The sequence below is a fragment of the Drosophila mojavensis genome, unplaced genomic scaffold (genome assembly GCF_018153725.1).
Source record: "Drosophila mojavensis isolate 15081-1352.22 unplaced genomic scaffold, ASM1815372v1 contig_231, whole genome shotgun sequence".
Classification (NCBI taxonomy): domain Eukaryota; kingdom Metazoa; phylum Arthropoda; class Insecta; order Diptera; family Drosophilidae; genus Drosophila; species Drosophila mojavensis.
Genome location: NW_025318772.1, coordinates 3,780,912 through 3,799,981, shown reverse-complemented (window position 1 = coordinate 3,799,981; position 19,070 = coordinate 3,780,912). Strand labels below are relative to the sequence as shown.

The 19,070-nt window shown below is 45.6% G+C and overlaps 1 protein-coding gene across 5 annotated transcripts in view; it reads right to left on the bottom strand.

Annotated features, from left to right (window-relative positions):
• Nucleotides 1–19,070, bottom strand: part of LOC6574842 (sterile alpha motif domain-containing protein 5) — a 177,562-nt gene that overhangs the window by 18,568 nt on the left and 139,924 nt on the right. For 4 of the 5 annotated variants that reach the window (XM_044008057.1, XM_044008059.1, XM_044008058.1 and 1 more), the window contains exons 3-5: nt 945–1,271; nt 174–466; nt 25–74 (exon numbers count right to left, since the gene is read on the bottom strand). In XM_044008057.1, coding sequence (XP_043863992.1) covers nt 25–74; nt 174–466; nt 945–1,271 — 670 coding nt within the window. The remainder of the gene's footprint in view (nt 1–24; nt 75–173; nt 467–944; nt 1,272–19,070) is intronic. The other variant, XM_032733818.2, reaches the window with a different exon arrangement.

The window sequence follows — 19,070 nt, the reverse complement described above, 5'->3', positions numbered from 1 at the left end:
AACTGTAACTATAACCGAACTCACCTGCAGTCGGTGGGAACTCGTAGAAGTATGCGGAGCGTGGACTCAGGCAGCTGTAAGCACAGAGAGAGAGAAAATGCATTACCAAACTGTTCTTCTCGGAGAAAGCTTACTCCCTCCCTATCTCACCCTCCCAACCAATTTGTACTCACTTTTGCTGCACAAAGTTCAGATGCGCTACGTTTGGCGGGAGTGTCTGATGCTGTTGTGGTCCAACGCCGGGCTGTCCTGCCGGCTGTTGGCCTGGCACATTTGGTAGTTGTTGCTGTTGCTGCTGCTGCTGCTGCAACTGTTGCTGCTGTATGCTGTGCTGCGTTTGCAGTGTCTGCTGCTGCAACAGCTGCTGCTGCTGTGTCAAGCCGCCGCGTGCCACTCGCGGCGCAAAGACGCCATAGCCAAAGCCGTAGATCTCGTCCTCCTCCTTGTCCGACAAGCAGCTGGAGGGCTATAAGGGGCGAACATAAAGTGAGAAAGAGAGAGAGAGAGAGAGAGAGAGCGAGTTGGTTAATCAAATGCAAAAGTATTCAATTCGTGTGCGCGTGCAGCATGCGGCAAAGGCAAAGGCAAAGCAAAACGTAAAACAACACAAATTCACAAATATTTACAAAAATCATTTAACATTTTTTTCTTTTTCTTTTCTTTCAGTTTGCATAATTTATGTGCAACATAATTTCATTTTGCTCGTATTTATTTATTTTTATTTTTTATTTTTTTTTTAACTATTTGCCAAATCAACGCCAACATCAATAAAATGTTTATAGATTTATTTATGTTTGTTTTTGTTTTTCTATTTTTGTTGTGAGCCTTTTCTGTAAATATTTTAAGCAAATAATTTGTTGTCAATGCTGCTGCATTTGTTTGCTTTTGGCCCAGTCTGTGTTGTTGTTGTTAGTTGTTGTTGTTGTTGTTGTTGGCATACATACCGAATACTTTCCTGGCACATAAATGGGCTGACTATGACTATTTGGCAGGCCGGCGCCGTGCGCTGAGTGACCGCGATGGCCGTGCTGCTGGCGATGGTGCATGCCGCCGGCGGTAGCGCTGCCGCTGCCACCGGCGCTGCCGCTGAGGCCGCTGCCACCGCTGCCGCTGGCGCCGCCGCTGCTGCCGCCGGCGGGATGGAGCGGACTGCGCTCCGCCCATGCTGCTTGTCTAGCATTTTCTAAAGCACTTAAAATATCCCCAAAGGGAGCCATTAACAATTCACAATAGACGGATGCAAGACCCTCTAAATGGCCGCGTTGTCCATCCTGCAAGCAAACAGCAAAACAGCACCAAAATGAAAGTTACATAAACGTGGCCAACATGGTTCGTGGACGATTGGACGAGTGGACTAGTGGGCGTTGGACAGTGGAGGTGGGTGTGGCAGCTAAACATGATCTGCATTATCATGTCGATATATACAGTATAAAATGCAAATTGGTGCAGCTCGAGTTGGGTTGATGCAGTTACTCAAGCAGATAACGGGAACTACGATTAACGATTAACGATTAGCGATTATTATGAGCTGGTTAATATGATGGTTATTGATGTTGGCGCTGGGTGCGATGGGCATGGCTTAAGACAGTGCTAGCTGCCTAATAATAATGCTAAATAATTGTTAGGCTCGGTTAGTGGACCAGGCTGGGGTTAGTGGTTAAATATGTTGAATGAATGGTTTAGCTGTGTGCCAGAGCGTATAGCAAACAATACATGTGTGTGTGGGTGTGTGAGTGAGTGTATGTACAATGCGCTTAACTCAAATTAGTTTGCCGCTTGACGCCAATTCGCGCAAATTATTAAGTCGGCGTTCCCCTTGGGGCACTAAAAGCGTTCGCCTAATGCACTTACGCTCCCTGCAACTCCTGCCACCAGACACACGTCGTTTGTCTTGGCATAAATTATGGCACACACTTGCTTACGTGTGTGTGTGTGTGCGTGTGTGTGTTAGTCTCGACACAGCTGTAAAAAGCACCCCCGGCCAGCTTCTGTGCGTGTGTGTGTGCAAATATTTACAGCTTGGCAGGCAGTTGCCTAGTGGCAGTAAATTGCGTAGCCCAAACTTCCTCAGCCTCAGTGAGAGGGAGAGGGAGAGAGGGAGAGGGAGAGTGAGTGGGAGCGAGACAGAGTGAAACCAATAAAATTGTTAAGCAAGAAGCGACGTTAAATTACGCAACATGCACACAATAAACAGCCACACACACACACACACACACACACACACACACACACACACACACACACACACAGAAAGTAGCAGTGACAAGCAAATGATTTTTATCCAAGCACATGAAATTGGCCCCACGCACAGCTGCCGCGCCCATTGCATACCTGCAGGGGGCGGCCGCTGGCAGCCGAACTCTTGACATTGTTGCCAGAGCTCTAGAGCTGGCATCAATCAAATATGACACGCATTAAAATTCTCACGCTGCCTCTCATATGCGTGCGCGGCTGCTGCTGCTGCTGCTGCAGGAAATTGACAGCCTGTCTGCCACGCCCCCGCAGCCAGCCCAAACCAGCACCTCCTGAGCTTGCGACACGCTGCGCATTATAAAATGTTTGCGCCTCTGTGTTTTATGCCTTATTTATAGTTGCTTGAATTTTATGCCGCTGCCATATCCCTAGGCACAGCACCCACTCTGCATGTGTATGCGTGTGCAGGTGTGTGTGTGTGTGTTGTGCAATTTACAAGGAAATTGCTGCGTTTAGCGTAATTTTTGCTACTTATTGCCTGTTGGCGTCTCGCGCCAAAGCCTTTTTCATTTCTAGCCTCGCAGTTGCTTTCCTTTTTGCTTCTTTTTCTGCTTTTCCTTTGTGTCCCCTGCCCAGGTAATTTTAACATTAAGCGCTTTAGGCGCCAAAGGTGTTGTCGTCTGTCGGTTGTCGTCTATTGCCGCTTGACTGTTTGACTTTTTTATTAAGCACGCCAGAAAAGTGTCAAGTTTTGATGGGCTAACCAAGTGCTTCATTTTATGCCGGGCGGGTGCCACAAGCGAAGCCCAATGCACAGTTAACATTGTTGTTGCACGGATTCTTAAAGCCGAACATTACGTAAATTGGGGCCTGGGCCTGCACTGGCTGGGGTTTACTGCCTGCCCCGGATTTAAGTGCTTGATTATAGACTCTCGAGCATCCTAAATGCGTATTCATTGCGATGGACACATCACTTCTATATGGCTGAGTAAATGTAATGTTCATTATGCATTCTGCACAAATTTATTATGCGATTCCAAGTTTATGCGGGGCATAGAATCAATTTCATAGCTTATTATACAGTGCTTGTATATATATATATAGAATATTTATATATATATAGATGGAATGTGTATTGCCTTTTCTCGGCTTGTCGGTTCGTCATCGAGTGGCAGAGGAAAAAATTCATAAAGTCATTTGCAATTTGTTGCCAAAGCAAGCCAATGCGAAATGACAGCAGATAGCTACAAAAAGCAACAAAGATATATATAAATATGTGTGTGTGTGGGTGTGGGTGTGCGAGCTCGTTCAACAACATCTTCTGGGGAAGCAAAATAACTGTCGCAATAAAATAATTTATTGAAGTTCTGCAATGCCAGCGACAAATGCAATAAACTGCAAAACTGCGCGAAGCCCACATGACGTATACGTTATAAATTTATTTTCAATGCTTCGACAGCAGCGCGTTGCTGCTCTTAGCAACTCTTGACACACATCCCACAAAGACGCACTCAGCCAAAGAAATAGCAGAGAGAGAAAAAAAAATGTGCGAAATTGTGACGGAGCAGGACACACACACACACACACACACACACATACATGCTCACATGTATAGCAGTTAGTTAAGTATAGCTGCGGATGGGATAAAGGCTAAAGTGATGCATGAGTTTAACGCCCTCACGTAGCTGACAGGACAGCTGCAAAAGTTGTCTACTTATGAGGCAGGAATATGTTGCCAACAGCGCTGAGATATCGACAAGAAATCGAAGCAGGAACTCTATATATATACAGATAGATAGACATACATATACCTATTTATATATATGTACGTATGAAACGCCTGCTCGTGCTAGGATTTGGCAATGACAGCAGCAGCAGCAGGAGCAGCAGCAGCAGGAGCAGCAACAGCAGCAGCAGCAGAAGCAGCCAAAAACTTTTTTTGGCAGCGAATTTTGTTATTGCAAGGAGTTCCATTGAGCTGGCCAAAATGACTTTGTTTATACGTTGTACTATGTATTTAGTAATCAGCTTTCTTGGCACAACACAAATTATTTGAGCTGAGGCTAATAACTTTTGACATGCGCTTGTAAGTGCCACTAAGCAGTGGGAGTTGTGGGTGGGCGATTGGGCATGTGGGCGTGTCATATGTATGCGTATATGTGGCTCAATGAGAGAGCTGCTTCACATTTGCTCATTAGGTGCCGCAATGCCACAAGATTCGCTCAAGCCTGTCAATTTTTTGCGCAAACTTGGCATTCGAAGGCCAACGACGGCCAACTGCTAATTGATGACATTGCTTTTCTTGTTCTTCCTCGTCTTCAGCTACTTGCTGTTGTTGTTGTTGTTGTTGCTTTGGTTGTTTCGGTTGTTGGCTGCAAGCGTTTAATGAGCAAACAGAACGCACGCAAAATTACAAAGAAGCAACGTCTGTCTGTCTGGTCAGCCCGTATTTACACAAGTCTTGAAGCCGCATGCAAACACCAATTAGAGTGACCGCAATGCAAACAAAGGTATCAATTAAGGGCCAGTCAGTGTAGCTGGCCCCCTCGCTCTCTCTCTCTCCCTCTCCCTTGCCCCTTCCCTCTTTAACTCACTCTCGCTGTCTCACACTTGGATTGTCAGCCAAGCCAAGCTGTTTAAACGGCTTAAAGCATTAAGGTCTTTGAGTATGTCAGCCAAATGGAATGCAAGTCCATTTACGCCCAGCCCCAATCATAGCCCACTCTTGTAGCATAGTGTATTCATAACAATCAGTGGCACTGCATCCTGTTTCCGTTGTGCTGGCGCGTAATCAGCTAAAAGAAATCAACTTGAAGTGAAGCATTCACTGAAATGTTGATGTCTCTGTCAGGAAATCAACAGCAGCAGAGGCAGCCGGCAGCAGGAGCAGCAGCAGGAGCAGCAGCAGGAGCAGCAGCAGCTGCCGGCAGGCACCACTTAAGGGTTAATTTCATAAATTGTAGATCAAAGCATTCGCCAGCGGCTGTGCCGGTCTGTGGGCGCTGGGCGGGTGGGTGAGCGCTGGCATTTGCCCTGCAGTCGACAATTTTTGAAAGTCAGTGATTTGTAAATAATCCTTTTATAAGCACAATAGCTGCTCGTTAACGGCAAATGAGTTTTGACATGCCCAGTGGACAACTACAGAGTTCCAGCTCTCACTCCCATCGTCTAACCACCTAACCACCAGCACCAGCTAGCCACCCACATCCACTCCCATACCCACTGCTTATCCCTCTGACAATCTGAGAACGAGACTTTGAATAATGCGTGGCCATTAGCACAGTCGTTGTTTTCAGTTGTTGTTGTTGTTGGCAATTTAAGGCAACACATTTGGTGCCGCCTGCCCACTCCACACCCAACACTCCACACTCCACACTCGTTCGTTCCAGGTTGTAGTAGTTGGCGCTAGTTTGCTTGTTCGCTGCTAATATGCGGCATACATGCAAAGTTTTCAGCTGTTGCGCGTCGTCGCGATGTCCCCGCCTCGCCGCCCCATCCCTGCCCAACCGAGCCATGCTTCAGCTATGCTCGCCATTTTCCGCTTTGCGCTCTAAGGAAAAAGGTATTTTGTACAACATATGCGACTATGTTAAGTTGTTAAACAGCACAAGCTTGTGCACTGGCGAAATTCATTAGCACCACACACACACATCGACAGGGCCAGAGAGAGAGAGAGAGAGAGAGAGAGAGAGAGATGGAGAGAGAGGCTTGCTGAGAGGAAACTGTGCAGGTCCTGGCGGCCGCCTGCTGCCTGCTGTCGCTGTGAGTCAGCCTGAAAGTATTTTCTAATTAAATACTCATGTTTTACAATATGACGCTGACATTTTGCGGAAATGCCTTTTAATTTTACATTTGAGATGCGAACGCTGCGAGCTCCACACTCCACGCACACATGTGCCCGAGCGTTTCGCTTTTAACTCATATTTGTAGCTGGGGCACATTTCTGTTTAATTTGGCAGAAATGAGTTTTAGTTTTCATTTCAGCTTTTTGGCCAGGCAGTGCCTGGCGTGTGCCGGCTGCTGCTGCTGCTGCTGCTGCTGCTTTGCTCTTTTGCTGTATCATTTCCGTTGAAAGCAGCCCCAGCCCTAGCCCCACCCCACTTCCACAACAGCCTCCATACCCACATTCAATTCACAACCCTTACACGCGCTTTTCCAGACATTAGCAGCAAATAATTTAATTTCTCATTTTCGAGCTGAAAGTGCTCACACACTCACCTCGAGGAGGGGCTAAATGAAAAATTACGCATACGCCACGTTTGACATAAAATTGCGCACGATGCGCGAATCAACGAAGCAAATATGGAGTCAGCATGGGCAGCAGCCGAGACAGCAACAAGATAAAGAGCAACGTGCATCGTGCAACGTGCAACGTGCAACGTGCAACATCTGACAGCAGACGAGCGCCGCTGGCAACTGCGACGCGACTGCATTACATTTTCAATTTCCACTTTTCCTTCTTTTTATGGCTTTTAATTTTTATTTTTCTTCTACTTGTTGTTGTTGTTGTTGGTGTTGTTGTTGTTGCTGCCATTTAATTTTAATTCATTTGCATTGTCTTTTATGATATTGCGCGACGCGTCCTTTGTCTGCTTTGAGCGCGGCAAATGGAATGAAATCAGCCATAATTAGCATAATATTTCATGCTTAATGTAATTTAAGTTGGCAAAAAATAGCAGAGCGAGAGAAACAGATGGACCGAGAGAGAGAGAGAGAGAGAGAGAGAGAGAGTGGGAGAGTGGGGGTGGCATATAAAAGGAAAATAAAATGATGTGCAATGCATGACAAGCTTCGAGTGACAGGCATGCAACGGGCAGCCGCAGTGAACATGCAACACCTCGGTTCATGCCACGCCACATAGTACAATGCAGGGTTGCACCGTGCTGCCGCCATTTGACATTTGCATCGTTTGATTGTTGCAGCACCACCCAACCACTCGCCCACCCACCCACTCGAGCGATCAGTGCTTTATGCCTGTCACTGCGACTCGATGGATGGCCAACATGCTACACGTGCAACATGCCACATGCCACATGCCACACGCTGTGACGCCCCAAGGGCAGCTGTCTTTGGCAATTTATGCGTTTGCTGACGCAATTATGCGAAATTTTCGCACAGCATGAAAACGCGGGGCGTGGCTAAGCGTTTTAAGTTTTTGTTCTCTCTGCTGCCGCTGCTGCTGCTGCGAGCAGTTGGGGCAGCACATTGTTTTTCAGCGTAATTTAATTACATTTCTGTGGCCAGAGGCGGGCGTCGCGCTTCCGCACCCTTGCTGGCCATTTGAGCAGCTTTGGCCATTTGTGCGGCAATTTGAATTTTGCGGGCGAGCTGCTTGAGGTCATATTAGAAGCAAATTAATGTTGTTTTAATTGTAAATGAGTTTGCAATGGCCAGGAGAGCGGCCTGCCACATGCCACATGCCACAGCCAACCGCAAGTGGCAAGTCTCCATGAAATATTGTTGCAATTGCAAACAGCTCGCAGCGAGCTAGAGGTTTGTTTTTTCTAAATATATATATATATATAATATTATTTTTTATTATTATTTTTGAGTTTGAGCCAATGTGAAACTATATTAATTACAACTCCTGTCTGCTCCGTTCCCATTCGAAATAAATAATATGTTCAACGAGCTGGTCAGGGGCGCGCGAGACCAGGGGGCGGCTAATTGCGCCTTGTAATTGGCGTGCTTCACCCACTTTCAACGCCTCTGACTAATGATTTATATTTCAGCTCTGCTCTACGCAAACATTTGCCTTGCCATCTCCGCAAATTGACATTGAATGCACAATCGAATCGATGCCAAGACAGAACTGAAGAGGATAGAACAGGACAGACCCGGACAGCAGGCCAGGTCCAGGGAAAAGAAAAGGGCTCGAAATACTAATCTGCCACAGCAGCAACAGCAGCAGCAGCAGCAGCAGCAGCAAAAAAAAGTAGGCGTTACTCTGTAAGCTGACAGCATGAGAAAGTGCCAAAATGACTAACGCACGAGTTCTGTGTGTGTGTGTGTGTGTGTGTGTGTGTGTGGCTGGGCGCAGAACGTCAATGCGCTGCCCCTGCTGCCCCGCCTCTACCTATGCCGCTGCTGCTGCCTCTGCCTCTGACTGGCAGACAGGCAGATTGGGTTTCATTCATTCGACTGTAACCGACATAGCCAAAACACAAACACACAGCAACAGCCAAACATACGCACAACGCCAACAATTTTTGCCAAATTACATTTCAGCACAGCCTTTCGCTTGTACAGCCACAATGTGTTCGATACTCTATTCGATTTGCAAGTTGCGCCAGCTACACATGAGAGTCTGCAATGCAATTGTTTAAATAGAATAGACGAGGCGTTAAACTAAAATGTTGATGAAAAGATTATACACTTGAATAATACAAAAATAAAATGAAATAAAAGACCAAAACTCTATATGCAGGAGAGCTTAATACTTGGAAATATACAAATGTAGAGATTGTTAAATTAATATTTAATATCGATATAATAAATAAAACTATACATTGTTATATTTTTAAAATATAAAAAAAAAATGCTGTCTGTATATATATTATTCATCTAGTTAACTGACATTCACAAGATATCAGAGTATCTGATCAGATCGTATATACACGTATATAATGGCATTTCATATGCAATGAACATCGTTACATAATTTTCAAATATTAAATAGGTATGGTAACTATCGTATCTATCAGAAGTGTATAAATTTTTATAAAAAAATTAATAAATAATATAAAACAAAACAAATCTGTTTAACTATCTATGCTAAACTTAGGTTTTTCCATCAGTTACATTTTATAAAATAAGGTTTCTATAGTTTATAGCTCGTATGTATTAAAGAAAAATGATGCTAATTTATACCTAGGCTATAGCAAGAGAGATGCTCCATTGCACCCTTCATGTTGTGAAGATACTCAAATCAAATGCCATGGATTCATCACTTATATATAATATATATATTGGGAAAAACTTATAGATGTATGTCAAATGAATTATCAAGATACCCAATTTAAGTGGTGTGGATTCGTCATATATATATTATAATAATATATACAAATTTGTATCTATGCAGTCTGCTTTTCTCTCAAACTAACCTCAACAATCAAAGCCAAATCAAAGTTTGGTATTTTACTCAACTAATTCATAAGCCAACCACACCTATAACAAGTTTTTCTCTTTTTATTTCGAGCAAGAGCAAGTGTATTTACTCTTCGGCTTTAATATACTCAACTAAACTTTCTTATTTCATTTTAGTTTTTGCACTTTTTGCTTCAGTTCGAAAGAAAGAGTGAATGAGAGAGAGAGAGAGCGTGAGGGAGAGGGCGAATTTTCACATTTGGCACATCAATGTCAAATTGAGGCATCGCAACGACAGGCTGAGTCCAATGAATGAGCTGCCAGGAAATTGCCAAAAATATGCGTTAGTGTGTGTGTCTCCATCTCCCTCTCTCTCCGCCTCTCCGCGTGCCTGTGTGTGTGTGGCAAAGTAGACATAAAATGAAATGAACAAAAAGATTTCTATCGCTGCTCGGACACTCGGCTCAGCTCAGAGCTGCTGCTGCTGGCCAACGGAATGGCAAAAGTTGCGTAATATGACAGCCTCGCGCTGCATGGCCACTCCATGGAGTAGGTGGTCCAGAAACAAATGAGTGGGTAATAAACGTGACCAGCGTGGCCGGGGCCAGGGCCAAACTTTGAGCATCAACTGCAATTGCCAGCAAACTAAGAAGCGAGCGAGCAACGACTTTTGCCCGCTAATGGCGAAATGGCAGTGCGGGTGGCTGGCTGGGTGGTGGGGTGGCTGGGTGGTGCTGGCTGCTTGGCTGAAGACTTTTGCTTGTTAAGCCGCCAAGTTCTTTGTCATTCGGTACGGCGCGGCACGGCATGGCTCGTGTGCGTTAGTTATCAGATTTTACCCCACTCAACGCTTGGCTGGCTGCCTGAACTTTTGGCCAAAGCGTAAGCAGATGCTAATCGCAGCTCTTCGCTCTGAACGCTTAAAACAATTTTCTTTGATGCGACTCTAAGCCCCGAGTCCAGACACGGCACAATCCAATTGACTTCATTTGTCCAGCTAAAGAGCAAAAGACTAAATGATAAAGCGCTCGAGGCTTTTGCTTTTGCTTTTGCTTTTGCTGCTGCCTCGGCTTTGGCTACGGCTCGGGCAGAGTCCATTTTCTATATAATGGCCTGTCGCACCCTCGAGTCATATTTGCAGTTAACCGCACACAACAATAGGCAGCGTTTTGATGAATTCATCTCTACCCCACCATCAGCAGCACCACCACCACCACCAGCACGCACCAAATGTGGGTGGGCGGGATTATAATACTGCGTGTCTCTCCCTGCCTCTGTGTATGGCCAGGCATATGAATTGATTTGCTGTCAGCGTTGCGGCTGTGCCTGCATGCACGACTTGGCTCGGCGACGTCCTCATTATGCCGCACATATGGCCAGGCCAAGCAGCTCTGCCAGCGCCAGCGCAGAGCCGAGGCAGGCGAATGTTGCCACCACGTGCCACTTAATATGCGCAGGCATGTGGCAAGATTTGGCTGCAACCACCAATGAACCCGCCAGCAGTTAAGCTCCAAGTCTTTGTCTTCTTCATGTTTAGTATTTGTCAAAGCCTGTCCTCTCCCCCTGTTCTTGCTCCTGCTCCTCCTCTTGCTCTATTCTTTTCGATATTTGCGCATTTGCCTCGAAACAGGCAAACAGACAATGGGGCTGTCAAGTTCTTTGCTTAATGCACAAATTATGAATAATAAAACTTAGCAAAGCAAATATAACATTTAGGGGCGTGAAATCAAATAAATTCTCTGATTGTTGTCTTACTCATGGATAATGCGCGCCTAATGCGCAAAATACAAAGGCATCGCATCTGACTTGGCTTCAGTTATTGAAAGCAACTATGGAGCTATGAGAGACTGTTGCTAAGATATATGGAACTTAAATTGAATTGGTAATTGAATATGTTACCAAAGTCAAGGCTGGCCAAAAAACTATTGAATATTTTCTACAAGTATTTGAAATATTATTAAAATATTATTAGAATATAATATTTTTTATGATAAATTTAATTCATTCAGAAATCTATGATGATATTATATAATTATAATAATATTATTAAAACTATAATAAAATTATTTCAATCATATTTATACCCTTAAAATATATATATTTTCGATGAATTTCCATTGGGTTGGGTAGCTTTATTTCTATTAATAATCATAATTATTATTTTTTTAATAATTCACTAATCATTAAAAAATTTACTAAGACTGTCAAAGAGAAAGAATGTGTATATTGAAAGCTGGCCAAATCGTAAAGACGAAACTTCTTTTATATCTCGCTTTGCTTCTCGCTTTTATTTACATATATATATTTGTATATCTACTATAAATATATATTTTATATATCTACTCTATTTTCAGAGTTTTCTCTGTCTCTGTCATCAGGAAAGTTTTGCGTGAGCCAAACAAGCTGTCAACATTTTAATAAAACTCCGACAAGAGCAGCAAAATATGAAGTAAATGCTTAAAAAAGTGCGACCAAAATATTTGTATAAAATTAAAAAGGCAAATGAAATAACAGCCGGCGCAGGTGGATGGTGGGAGGTGGGAGGTGGAAGGTGGCAGGTGGGTGCTGGAAGGTTAGCTGAAGCAGAGGCAGTTGGCCAATAAAACTTTCTTCATCAAGTCAACAGAACTTGGACAAGCGCCGCCTGGAACTATGCTTAATTTTTTTCATTCTTTACCCTAGATAAGCCAGAGAATCTCTTACTCTTTCTCTCCCTCTCTCTCTCTCTTTTGGTCGTTCTCCCTCTTTTCGCTCTGTCTCTGTGCTTTAACCCAAAGACCAAGTTTGCGAGCTGGCATTAAGCCAAATTGCGTAGCAGCGGCTTTGGGGAGCCGGGCTAAAAAGGCTGCTGAAAGACAAGAGAAATTGCCTGCCAAATGCTACATTTAGCCTACAAAACTGTGTAGGCAAAACAAAAGCGCGTGCATTGAACTTTCGAGAGTGTCGCGCACAAAAACAGACAACAGCCGGCAACAAGAGCGACAGCCCCCAAGGCGCAGCAGAAAAAAGCAGAAAAGTGGGCGTGTGTGGCAACGTAAATAGTTTGTGCAGCTGCAGCAGCAAGTGCAGCAGACACTTTGGCAGTCAGACAGAGCGAGAGAGAGAGAGAGAGAGAGAGAGGAGTGAGACGGATGGACAGACAGCCGACAAGTGCACATGGCTTGGTTCCTAATGAAGCCAGCCAAAGGCGTACATCAGCCTAGCCCCGCACTGCCCCGCCCACCTGGGCGAAACGGCGACCGCCGCCGAAAAGTGCAGAGACTCGGCATGTCGAGGTCTGTCTCGGCGGCCAGCTGTGAGGCGTGCACACTTGTCAGCTGCCGTTAGACACATTGTTGACAGCCACTGCCACGCCCACTGGCAAATACCTGGGCGCACTATTGCAGTGTTGACAACACACTCACTCACTCAGTCACTCACTCACTCTCCCTCTCTCCCTCTCTCTCTCTCTCTCTCTGTGTCTCTTTGCTTTTTGGAGCCTGTCAGTTGTTTGGCTTTTAGTGCACTTGCCAATTGCCTGACCCACAAAACTGTGCCCACTCTGCCACGCCCACCGTCTGCCCACTGCTGAAAGGACACAATCAATTGTCAGTTTTTAGTTGCTGCTGCTGTTGTTGTTGTTTACGGCTTTGGTCTTTTGTGCAGCGCAAATCTGTTAAGCTGTTGAGTGCTGCCAGCCGAGGGTTTTGGAAATTAATAAAATTTTATGTGGCATTCGCGTTTATTATGCTAATCAACCAATTGCCAATTGGCAACGGCTCCCCTGGCTGGCCAGAGCTGATTGCAGCTGAAACAAAAGCCCTTCATATAGCATCTATACACATGCATACATATATTTTTTGTGTTTTGCAATTTCAATGCAAAAGTGATTATCTCTTATGGCAATAAACAGAGTTCTCCCTTACTCCCTCACTATCTCCCTCTCTCTCTAGCTGCTGATTTTGTTTTGGCTCTGGCAGCGCTTAGCTATTTCCCTTGGCAATAGAAAACTCGTTCGACTTGCCGCTGCACAGTTAATTAAACTGTAAATTTCGATATGGCTATTGACAATACCGTTAGCAGCTGTTGGCTGTTTGCGACTGGCAACGCTTTAGCTTTAGCCGCAGACACACAAAGCCGTCATTAAATGTGCACAATGCAAATTAATATAGCATACTTAGCAGCGCGTAGAACATTCTGCGGTTTGGCAATGCCATTTGATTTTTTATTTTTATTTTTATTTATTTTTTTTTTTCATTTTATCAAAGCAACAACAGCCGCAACACTTGCGCATTTGTGGGTGCTGCTGGCTAGCCCAGACCCAATCCCATGCAGCGGAACCACGCTGGCGCGGGCGAGGGGAGAGCGAGGGGGCGGGGCCATGTTGTGACGCCGGCTTTGTTGTTTATCAGCGCTGACAAATCTTTATGCGTTCATTTCATTTGGCTCTCGCCCTTTTACCACTTTTTGACATGCCCCTTAAGCTATAAACCGTGGCTGAAGGGTAGCTAAGCGAGCAGCTTATGCTATAAACTTTTGCCATATTTATAATATTATAATAAAGGGTTATGAAACCTTATATAAAGTAAGCACACTTTAAGCTCGTCATGTGTCTGCTCTACAGGGTATTCGGCGAGTCCATCAATATGCAAGCGAGCTGCTGCTTATATGCGGCACTCGTGCTATTTTTCATTAGAGCGCGCGTGTGGTTAGCTGCATTGTTGACATGCGGCTGTGGGCGTATGCGTGCAGGCCAGACAGAAAGAGAGAGCGGGAGAGAGGGAGAGCGGGAGAGAGATATTCGAGAAAGGGTATTCACAGCGGCAACCTAAGCTACAATGGCCCAGCCGCGTTCCGGCGCGGGGGACTTTAATTTATTTAAATGCTTATCACGAAAGGCTTAAATGTTGTTTTGCTTGTTGCGGCGGCGGTTTAAAGCGGCTTAAAAAAAAAAACAACAACAATAACAACAACAAACCAAACAAAAATGCCATGCACAAACGCACAGTGGTGCGTGGGCGTGGGCGTGGGCGTGGGTCAGTGCAAACAGTGACAGCCTGCACACAACTGTGAGAATTCCCTTTACCTCTGCTTATTTACGTTTGTTATTTGCTCGGCTTCTATATGCTCTTTCCCTCATTTTTTTCTTCTTTCTCCATTTGCCATTTCAGATTGGACTTCCGGTCGGGTCAGTTGAATTGTATTGCTTAATTAAACGCAGCCAAGATGGAGGCCAGCCGGGCGCCACAAGACAAGACCACGACAGATGGGACAGGAAACAGCAATTGGCGGGGAGGCTGCTCGGGGTGGTTGGGGGATGTGGTGGTGCACGGTGGGCAGGTGCCCCAAATGCCAACCGCAACAAGACAAAATCAACAAGGACATGCCGCATGCTTCATGTTTGGGTCGTCTGGCTGCCCCATTGCCCATTGCCAACCGCCCGCCGCCCCCTGCCCGCTGCCCACTGCCAACTGCCTGTTCAATTAATTATTCAAGTGAAAATTTTCATATCCTGCGATACATACGAAATAAGTCAGGTCCTCGCTGCTGGCATGGCCTCCCCAATTCGACAGCTGTTGACCTTACCTCAAATGACTGCCCCAAAAATGGCCTGAGAACTGAGGGTGTGGGAGTGGCAGGGCAGGGGCTGGGCTGTGTAGGTGTTGCGCCTTGTTTGCTGTGGCAAATTTATGGTTGCAAATTGTTTTGCACCCGGCAACAGGCCAAAAAGGTTAACACGCGGCGAATGAGTAACATATTTTGAGGCTCGTTGAAAAGTCAACATTGGGCAGCAGCAGCAGCAGCAGGAGCGGAAGGAGCAGCAGGAGCAGCAGCAGCTCAAGTACGCACAGTTCCAGTCAGACATTTCTCTCTTTCTGCTTGGTCAATGGTCGCCATTTGCTGCGGCTGCTACTTTGCATGCGCAACGGGTCGGGCTTTAAGCAGGAGGCGGCATGAATGTAGAAAAGGTTCAAGGCGCTCGCAGCTGCTGCTGCTGCTGCTGTTCGTTCTGTTGTTGTTGTTTTTGCTGTTGTTGATGATGATTGTAATCCGGTTTGTAAGTTATGTGCTGCTTAATTGAGTTCACATGCACATGACCTGAATTCTTGATTGCGAGAGCCTGCGCCGGCAGCGCAAGGATGCCCCAGGATGCCCAAGGATACTAAAAATTCAGATTAAACCTAAACCTTTGCCCATAGTCGAGCTTCAATGTGTGGCGGCAGTGCGCCAGGTGTGCTGACTGCTGATGAGCTTTTAGCACAGACAAGCACACGCACACACACACACACACACACACAGCCACACACAAGTAGATAGTTACACTCACGTGTGTATCAGGTTGAACACGTGCTGCTGCCATTTGCAGCGCAGCGGGAGCGACGCTTAACCTGAAAGTTGATTTCACTTGTGCTTTATCTTTAGCCTTGCTCTTATTATGCAATTCTTTAGTGTACGTGCGCGCGTGTGTGTGTGTGTGTGTGTGTGTGGGTGTGGGTGTAGTTGGAAAAACAATCTCTTAATTTTCGTAAATCTGCACCTCATAATTTATTTTAATTGCCCCCAAAGACCCGAGCTCAGACAGGGCTCGCAACGCTTTGAAGCTGCCATAAAAAATGACCCGGACCAAAGCAATTTATGATAGGTTGTATGTAGTATGTGTGTGTGTGTGTGTGTGTGTGTGTGTGGACCTGGCCATTGTTTATGTTGTCTAGCCATAGAATTTACGTGAGTTTTTCTCCAAATTTCGACATCCGACATCCGCCATCCGCATCCGCATCCGACATCCGCACAGGCAATTCAAACTTGGCAAACACACGCCGAACTTTGCCTGTTCAACGAGAAGGTTTTCGAAAAACTAATGAAACTAATTTAGTGCACAGCTCAAAATCTAAATAGGGCTGCTGGCTTCAATCATTTAGCCACAAAGCCCGCAAAAAGACAAAACCCGCACGACCGCAGGAAACGGCTAAAAAATTGCACACATAAAAATATGTAAATATGCACCTGCTGCTGATCCTGGGGCTGCTGCTGCTGCTGCTGTCGCTGCTAACCAAAATACACTTTAACTTTTTCAAAGCACACACACACACGCACACACATACGTCTACACATGTGAGTAGCTGTGTCTGCAAGTGTGGGCGTGGCCGCAACAATGTTGTACAACTTTTTGGCCCGAGAAACTGTTGCTATTTTGCCTGGCAGCAGCCAGGAGAGAGAGAGAGAGAGAGAAAGAAGGTGAGCGAGAGGGAGGGCGAGGATGAGGCCCGCAACATTTGACAAATGCCGGCAGACCAGAGCACGGCGCAGCACGGCGCAGCAGCAGGCGCTGCGTGTGGGGCTAGTTGCTCACTGCGATGCCCTGAAGGCCTCCACACGAGGCTTTTAATAGTTTGATGTATGAGCCGCATATATGGCAGCCACACATATGCAAATTTCACAAGGTCCTTTCGAGGGATGGCGGCAGCGACTTAAGAGCGGCCCGGCGAGTCGACGCTGCCTTGTCAGAGTGCCGCCACTAATCCTTTTTATTACGCATTTGTGTGATGTGCGTGTACGAGTGTGTGTGTGTGTGTGTGTGTGCGTGTGTGTTCGAAAATTAACACAAATGTATTTAGTTTGGCCCGGAATGTTGGCCAAAGTAATAGTCTGCTGGCGAAAGGGGTTGACAGGCGCCCATTTAAAGGTGCCCAATGTTTGCGCATGTGTGTGTGTGTGTGTGTGTTTGTGTGTGGGTATTTGCTTCTCTATCTGTGTGTGACTAATAGCTTTAGAGCCAGAACTTTTAAGCTAATTTCATGTGAAATGTGTTTTAAAGCCATACAAAAGTCCTCTACTTCCCCCCCTCCCCCACTCGCTATCACCCTCTCTCTCTCACTCTCTCGCCGTCTCTTTGTCTCGCTGAAATTATGCAACAATTCGCTTTGTTTGTGTTTTGCCTTTGCTCGCTTTCTCTCGCATTCTCCCAGGGTTTCTCGCTTTGTCTCGTGTCTCTGTGTGCAAATAATGAGCGCAAGTTCAAAGCCAACATAAATAAAATTGTTAACATTTTGCGCTGTGCCACGCCCATATGCGAAACACATGCACGCCCCAACAATTGAATTTGCTTCACAAAAATTCGAGTGACTGCAGTGCTCGGGCAGACAGCTGAATACCCTGTAAATGGATAGTATTAAAATTTCTATCTCTGCCTTTGTCTCTGTCTCAATTTAATGTCTATGTATATATATATTTGTATTCAGCTATAGGTAGAGTATATACCGTATATATGTATATTTGTATTTACAGGGTATAAATAAAATAAAATAGATGCTGAACTGAGTTAAGAACGAGCTAAGCTGAAACTTTTTCCTTTTCGCTGGCGCTCGAGCGCTGCAAATGGAATTCGTCGTTTGATGTGCTCGCATTTTATTTTGGGTTTTTTTTTTTTCATTCTTTCTCTCTCTCTTTCTCTGTCTCTTTCGCTCTCTGCGCTTGGCTCGACTTTCACTTGGGCGTCGCCTTGTGCAATTGTTTGAATACTTTTTGCAGCGCATTAAATTAGTTTCGTTTGAGTTAACGTGCCGAGCGATACGGACCGACGGACAGACGGATAGACATTCTGGCAGACCTCGAGCAACATGCTATGCACAGAAACAGAAACTGAACTGAACAGAGCGAAAGACACATACAACTTATAATCATGTCAGTCAAAGGCAACAACAATTTTTGGCTAACAAGAAAATGTAACACACACCAACACACACACACACTTTGCCTGCTGGAAGAAAGGATGTTGTCTGTGCTGACAGTCAAAGGAAAGTTTTCTGCAGCCCAGACAGTTGGCGGGGGGGGCAGTGCCGCAATGAAGCAGCCAAAATGCCCGGGCAATTGACTTTAATCTGAAGCCAAGCGTAGCTCGCTCAATAAAACTGTTCAAGAGCAGACAGCGAGGCACAAATGTCAAAATGCAAAGCCAACTGAGATGTGTCGAAAAATGATAATTGTGTATGGCTGGAGCTCGCTGGCAACACTGTTTTCAACACTGGCCATGCTGAGGTGTCCCTAAGCTGCCTTGATCTCGGCAAGCCGTGTCAGTTGTGCTTCTCTCTTGTTTATTTACATTTTGCGTTTTATTTACACAACTCTAATTGAAGTGCCATTCGGCATTTGGGGCAGGGGTTGCTGCTGTGAGCACAACCCTTACGCTCATTGCAGAGAATTATGCAATTTTCATAATGCGCAACTTGATTGAGAGATCGTTCGCCAAAGATAACAAACAGCAGCAGCAGCAGAGCACCCTTCTTTGTGGTTGTGGTTGCTGCCAGCAGGCAGAGCTAGGGCTGGAAGGGGTCGGGGAGGTTGTAGATGACACAATAAGGATGCAGACGCCCTTCGTTGCGGAACTTCATTTGCATAAAGTTTTCTATTTTTTTTTTTTAGCTGGAACAACTGTAATGACAAAATTGAGCGCAATTTCTATTTGAATCTTGTATCTGTTTTTACTTTACTCTATCTTTTATCTTTTATTTTTATTGGAGCGGGTTGGGGCGCTGGCTGATCCTCTGTCATGACAACGACGCATGTCAACATGAAATAAATCACTAAACGCTGTGACAGTGTCAAATGTCAGGCGAGTCGAGCGGCTGTTGTCTCGCCTCAACTCGACTCGACTCGACTCAATGCGACGCCACTTGCCACAGCGTGTAGAGGCGCACAGGCCGCAGGACGCAGCACCGGCTATAGGCAGTTGATGGCAGGGCGGCGGGGCGGCAGCAGGCAGGACAATGACCGTTGCCGCCGCCGCTGCGTCACTTCATTGTTGACATTTAACG